Source organism: Pelophylax lessonae, assembly GCF_965119305.1.
Source record: "Pelophylax lessonae genome assembly, chromosome: 3".
NCBI classification, from domain to species: Eukaryota; Metazoa; Chordata; class Amphibia; order Anura; family Ranidae; genus Pelophylax; species Pelophylax lessonae.
In genome coordinates this window covers 658,564,388-658,571,677 of record NC_138770.1, presented here as the reverse complement: position 1 = coordinate 658,571,677, position 7,290 = coordinate 658,564,388, and the positions used below count along the sequence as shown (strand labels likewise).

Sequence of the window (7,290 nt, the reverse complement as noted above, 5' to 3'; positions counted from 1 at the left end):
ATTAATTTCAAGTTTCAAGTAACTTAATTTCAACGCTGAGGAAGAAAGATAAAGTCAAAGATTTGAAACATGTTTGGTTTCCTAGTCCAGTTTAGATCAGAAAGTGTATGGTTATGCACTATGAGTCTGATCTGGAGGTACCATTTATTTGCATATATATGTTTAAAATATGTTGATGTCGTAAACCTCATTGTTATTTAGAAACGTTTTAGTATTTTATATTGATATGCAATAAAATCCTGATTTTTTTTTTTTATATACGTATAGACACAATTTTTGAGTTGCCTTTAAAGTCCCAATGGAGGATTTTGTACAATTTAAGTAACATCAGATAGGTCATTAGGCCACAGCCGAAGGAATCCCTAGAAATCTCTGGAGGAACTTTAAGGTTCCACAGAACCTTGACTGAGAATGGCTGCCTCAGGCAGTACCTTCTAGGTGCAGAATAGGACAAAATTCTCAACTTTTCTCATAGCTTATCTGCAAAAGTCTACTATTCACCCACGACCATCACCTCATGTTGCAGCATGATAATGCATGGCCCCATGTTGCAAGGATTTATACAGAATTCCTGGAAGCTGAAAACATCCCAGTTCTTGCATGGCCAGCATACTCACCGGACATGTCACCAATTGAGCGTGTTTGGGATGCTCTGGATCGGTGTGTTCCAGGTCCTGCCAATATCCAGCAACTTCGTACAGCCATTGAAGAGGAGTGGACCAACATTACACAGGCCATAATCAACAACCTGATCAACTCTAAGCCAAGGAGATGTGTTGCACTGCGTGAGGCTAATGGTGGTCACACCAGATACTGACTGTTTTTTGGACCCCCCAATACAATAAAACTGCACATTTTAGAGTGGCTTTTATTGTGGCCAGCCTAAGGCACACCTGTGCAATAATCATGCTGTTCAATCAGCATCTTGATATGCCACACCTGTGAGGTGGATAGATTATCTCGGCAAAGGAGAAGTGATCACTAACACAGATTTAGACAGATTTGTGAACAATATTTGAGAGAAATAGGCCTTTTGTGTACATTGAAAAAGTCTTAGATCTTTGAGTTCAGCTCATGAAAAATGGGGCAAAAACAAAAGTGTTGCGTTTATCATTTTGTTCAGTGTAGCATGGGTTAGGGCATTGACAGTTGTTCAGACTTTCTAAATAATAGTAGCCAATCACAAGAAAGAACTGACACGAGGAAGCTAGAGAGTTCAATGAATTTGGACAGCTGGTGGACCAGTGGGTGGATAATAACATAAGAACATTGTCCTAATATTAGATGCCTACATTTACATGGTGTTCTTTTAGTACCCTAAAGTGAGCAACCCAATAAAAGTTCAACCAACCAAAGGTCAACTTGTATCAATATTATTTTGTTACATAGCTACCAAACGTCATGTCACCATCCATCGCAACTAATGGAAGGGGTTTAAATTCTCATGACCCAGCTGCACTCTTAGTTTTATTGTGTATTAGGATAGGCTAAAGGAAAGAAAATATTTGACCATTTTTTTTTAATTCCCGTGCAATCTACTGAACAAAATGCAAGTTAAATATGCATGGTATTACTTGTAAAAACTCCCATGTGTTCTTTTTTTTAACTTCCTAAAATAACAAGATAAATAGAAGCATTTTCTATTTTTATAGCTAGCAAATGCCAAGTTCTCAGAAAATGCCAATGTGTAGCTGTAAATGTTCAGATATCTGAAAGCGATGGCCAAATCAAAGCAGCATCTTGCCTTCTTTTCCTTCATTTTAAAATCAAATTTTTTTGCAAATGTTACATTTTAGGCAAAAGCAGAACAGGAACTGTCCAGTCTTTTTAAATACAAAATAACTAAACAAAGTAAGGACAGCATTTGAAGATAAGAAGCTCTTAACAAAGAAAACAATTGCAAGCCAGCACCATTCAGGAAATTCTGCTCTTTGCCGAAGAATAGGATCTACGACAACACAGGATGCATGCGGACAGTCTCCTTTAATAAAAAGGATATACATTACCAGTGTCATAACCCTCATACACCCACTTCTTAAGTTGCCTTCGGATTAGTATGAGGTTCTTCAGTTCCTTCTTAAGCAGAAGAGTCTCTGCCAGAAAAAGAACTAGTGGGGAGCAGAGGAGAATGTTGATCTTTATTGGAGGACTTCTGCTTTTGACCGCTAATTTACCGGTTTCCAATGGAGTGTATGATGAAAAGCAAGAGGCGGCTTTTTGTTCAAGCAACACATGCTACACTGTCCACCTAAGCAAGACAAAGTTTCCTGAAGCAAATACCACCTGCACCAACAGAGGAGGCAACTTGGTGACAATAAGGAGTGAAAAAGAAGCTGAACTTGTGCACAACTTGCTTTTGGAACTCACCAAAAACACTCCACTTGTGCAACCTTTAAAACTCTGGATTGGACTTAAATTAAACAAATGTGTTCTACAACATGATTTGCTCAAGGGATTCTTGTGGACCACAGGTGACGAGAATACAGAAAAAAGCAAATTTTCCAACTGGATGACTGAACCAAAGCCAACGTGCACCCAAAAAATGTGCGTGCGTATGATTCTACACACAGACCCTCTTCAAAACTTTAAGTGGGTTGATAGCTTATGTTCCACCCAGTCTGATGGCTACATCTGCAAGTTTGACTTCCCCGGATCGTGCCAGCCTTTAAGACTAGGTGGCCCTGGTATAGTTGAGTATGAAACCCCATTTAGTTTCAAAAGTTCCTCTTTGAATCTATTGCCGTACGCCTCCTTTGCTTATGTGTCTTGCAGTCACCAGCAGGATGGTAAAGTTTACATTTTAATGTGCAAGAATGTGAGTGGGACCACCATGTTCGAGTGGGCTGAGCCTCGTTCAGATAAATATCCTGGAGCTTTGTGTGTTTCTGAGGAACTTGGCTGTAACTATAACAATGGAGGCTGTAAACATAAATGTACTAAGAACTCAGAGACAGGATCTATCTCATGTGAATGTGATGATGGTTATGTGCTCGCACCTGACTTGGTGTCTTGTGTTTTACCTGACCACTGTCAGTCCCACCAATGTGAGCACCATTGTATTAGCCATCTGCATGGCCATGAATGTGCATGCCGCCCTGGCTTTGTGCTGGCTGCAAATAAAAGAAACTGCTTAGATATTGATGAATGCTTGGAAGGGTACTGCAACCACATTTGCAAGAATACCATTGGCAGCTTCCAGTGTGATTGTCCCGAAGGTTTTATTTTGGATGGCACACAGTGCTCGGACGTCGATGAGTGTTTACAGTCAAATTGCTCTCATGGTTGCCTCAACATTGAAGGATCTTACATTTGTTCCTGTAACAGAGGCTATGTCCTTGACAGCGATAAGAAATCATGTTTGGATATTGATGAGTGTATTAATTCCCCATGCGCCCACTCCTGTGACAACACTCCTGGGAGTTACACTTGTGCCTGCCCAAAAGGATTCAAGTTATCATCAGATCGGATCTCCTGTCTTCCAGAACTACGAAACACAAACATAACTCCCACCGGCAATGGAGACAAAGATTCCGAGCCAAAGAACAGGGAAACTACCAGCAATGGCCAAAGAGACATGACCAACCAACCCACCCCAAGCTCAGTGTTTAAGGCCTCATTTACAGTGGAAGAAGATAAAAAGAAGGTGATATCGAGCACTACACCGTCCAGTGAAACTGTTAGCTTTTCTAGCAATAGTTCTGTAGATCAAGTAGTAAGTGATCCTCAGAATGGGTATAGCATAGTGTTACTGGTCAGTATCTTATGTGCCTGCGGTGTTGTTCTGGTACTCCTCATTGTTGCTGGAGGGATCCTGTGCTACCAGAGAAGGAATGCAAATAAAAAAGAGACTGAGAAGCAATCCAGTGCTACAGATAAGTATTGCTGGGTTCCAGAATCTGAGACTAAAGCAAACAATGACTACAGGTGACCTGGTATTCCATACACAGGCATGCAATCCTATCTTTAGCTCTTGGCACTGGTAATATATATATATATATATATATATATATATATATATATATATATATATATATTTTGTTTTTGTTTTTTTTAACAGTTCCAATGTTACTATTAAAAATCTATATAATACATGCATAATGATTGGCACTGGTGATATATATATATATATATATATATATATATATATATATATATATATATATATATATATATATTTTTTTTTTTTTTTTTTTTAACAGCTTCAATGTTACAATTACAAATCTATATCATACATGCATAGGCAAAGGTATTTCAAACTGTGGTTTTGATTAAAATGATTGTAAACAATCACCTTGTAAAACAACCTATTCAGTTTAAAATAGAAATAAAAGGCAAAACATCTTTTTATAGATATAAAAATACATTATAAATACCCTTTTTCCCTTTTTTTTAAAGTGCTCACATTCCCTCTGTTCTAAGCTGCATTAGAGCTGGGGGAGGAGAAGCAGCAGCACACTGAGCTTCCCAGTAAATGGCTGTGCCCCATGGGGAGGAGGGGGGGGGTGGATGTCAGAACATGATCATTGGAGGAGGGAGAGCAGGCTGAGTTCCCAGCATAGCTAGAGAACTGACCATGGTATGTTCTCCTGCTTAGTGTGGTCAGTTTTTAATAGAAAAACAAGGGGAGTTGCTGAAATGCCATTTCACACCAAGACAGCAATACAAAGAGAACAGGATACTTTCTCATACAAGCACATGGTGCAACAGGCACATACCAGGAATATGAAATGCTGGGGTAACAAGCGCTTAAACTAAAACTGGAGAGTGCAAAATCTGGTGCAGCTCTGCAGAGAAACCAATCAGCTTCCAGTTTTTTTTTTTTTTTGTCAAAGTTCAATTGAACAAGCTAGAGCTAGAAGTTGGTTGGCTAACAAGTTAGAAGCTGGTTGGCTACTATGAAGAGCTGCACCAGATCCTGTAGTAATACCACTCCAGTGCTCTTTAGTTTTTAAATCTGCTTTGAAGAATTTTTTTAAAACTTTAAAGAGGTTGTAAACCCAAATCTTTTTTTTTTTCACCCTGAAAGACAAACACATAATGAGCTAGTATGCATCGCATACTAGCTCATTATGAAATACTTACCTTAGAACGAGCCCCCGCCGTGCCGCCCGCTTACCTATATGACGGGCGACATGTTCAGTCGCCCGTCTTCCGGGATCGCGGCTTCGGGCCATCTGATTGCCCGGAGCCGCGGTGATGTCACTCCCGAGCCGACGGTCATGGCACGGGGCTCTGAAGGATCGGCACCAGCGGACGTTCCTTCAGAGCGCATGCGCCAGTGACGTCACTGGCTGCATGTAAGGTAGATATCTCCTAAACGGTGCATGTTTAGGAGATATTTACAGTACCTATAGGTAAGCCTTATCAAAGGATCACCTATAGGTACAACTTGTAGAGGAGGGTTTACTTCCTCTTTAACTCTGTTTAGCAGCCTTTCCTAACCCTTTGACCCCACAGGAAAATGTAAAATCATTTTCAAGTTTCAGGGAGCCCCTAGTAAAATTAGTCCATCAGGAGTCCTCGGGAAATGCCCCATTGGTGGTGGTAAGTGGGAAGAATGGCCTCTTACTGGGATGGCCAGGATGACATCCTCGCAGTTATGCTGCTGGCTCTGCCAAGTATCGTTGGACCTAGAACTATAAAGGTACCATCAGATGAGAGGTCAGTTAGCTCAAGGAACTCCTAATCACCCCTGGAGGAACCCTGGTTGGGAATGGATAATCTATAGGCTCAATTCCATAACCTATAACTTTTCCATAATGATTGATATTCTCAGCCATGTGACTTTTTTTTTTTGTGCAACTATGGGCAAAATAAAAAAACGGCCTTTACTGTACAGTATGATACTGTCTGTTATTAGCATTAACACATTCATTTCTTTTCTGAGTTTCCCCTGTAACATACTCCATTATCTATTGATCCTGCCAGTAGATCTGTTGTTTTCCAGTTTCCTTTAGAGCCGGTTCACATTAGCGCGACTTGTCAGGCGACTTGTCAGCCTGACAAGTCGCGCTCCCTCGCGGTCCATTGACCGCTACAGGACCCGTTCTAATAGGAGCGACACAAGTCGCTCCGACTTAGAAAAAGGGTCCTGTACTATTTCGGGGTGACCTCGGAGCGACTTGCATAGACTTCCATTATGTGAAGTCTCTGCAAGTCGCTCCGAAGTCGTGGTGCAATGTAATGCACAAGTCGCCCCCGAAGTAGTAAGGAGTCGTGCCGCCTCAATGTGAGCCGACTCTTACAGACTCCGAAACAATAATTTGCTGTGTTAATATTAGTGAGACTAAATAATAAAATGTAGCACTTATTATAAACAATTAAAAAGTCCAAGCAAAATAAAACTCGATCAGTGCTGTTATTGCCACCACAGTGTTACAATATTGCTTTATCCACTTTTTTAACACTGTGGAACCCTTGAAATAAACTTTATCTAAAGCTCAAGGTACATTTGTGTGATGGTCAGTGGGAAGAATGATCCTTACATTCCTGGTCAGTGAGTAGAATGCTCCTTACATTGGTGGTCAGTGGGAAGAATGTCCCTTACATTGGTGGTCAGTGAGAAGAATGCCCCTTACATTGGTGGTCAGTGGGAAGAATGTCCCTTACTTTGGTGGTCAGTGGGAAGAATGTCCCTTACTTTGGTGGTCAGTGGGAAGAATGCCCCTTACATTGGTGGTCAGTGAGAAGAATGCCCCTTACATTGGTGGTCAGTGGGAAGAATGTCCCTTACTTTGGTGGTCAGTGGGAAGAATGCCCCTTACATTGGTGGTCAGTGAGAAGAATGCCCCTTACATTGGTGGTCAGTGGGAAGAATGCTCCTTACATTGGTGGTCAGTGAGAAGAATGCTTCTTACATTGGTGGTCAGTGAGAAGAATGCTCCTTACATTGGTGGTCAGTGGAAAGAATGCTCCTTACATTGGTGGTCAGTGGGAGGAATGTCCCTTATTTTGGTGGTCAGTGGGAAGGATGTCTCTTACATTGGTGATCAGTGGGAAGAAAGTCTCTTACGTTGGAGGTCAATGGGAAGAAAGCTCCTCGCATGTATTGTCAGTGGGAAGAATGTTCCTTACATTGGTGGTCAGTGAGAAGAATGCTCCTTACATTGGTGGTCAGTGAGAAGAATGCTCCTTACATTGGTGATCAGTGGGGAAAAGGCCCCTTAAATTGGTGTTCAGTTGGAAGAATGCTCCTTATCATGGTAGTCAGTGAAAAGAATGCTCCTTATATTGGTGGTCAGTGGGAAGAATGCTCCTTACATTGGTGGTCAGTGGGAAGAATGCTCCTTA

General features: G+C 41.2%; 1 protein-coding gene across 1 annotated transcript; it reads left to right on the top strand.

Moving 5' to 3' along the window:
* The first annotated feature begins 1,762 nt into the window (after window positions 1-1,762).
* Window positions 1,763-3,995, top strand: CD93 (CD93 molecule). The gene has a single exon (XM_082251426.1). It carries the CDS (start codon window positions 2,057-2,059, stop codon window positions 3,926-3,928), a length of 1,872 nt encoding a protein of 623 aa, XP_082107552.1. The 5' UTR covers window positions 1,763-2,056; the 3' UTR covers window positions 3,929-3,995.
* Window positions 3,996-7,290: the final 3,295 nt, after the last annotated feature.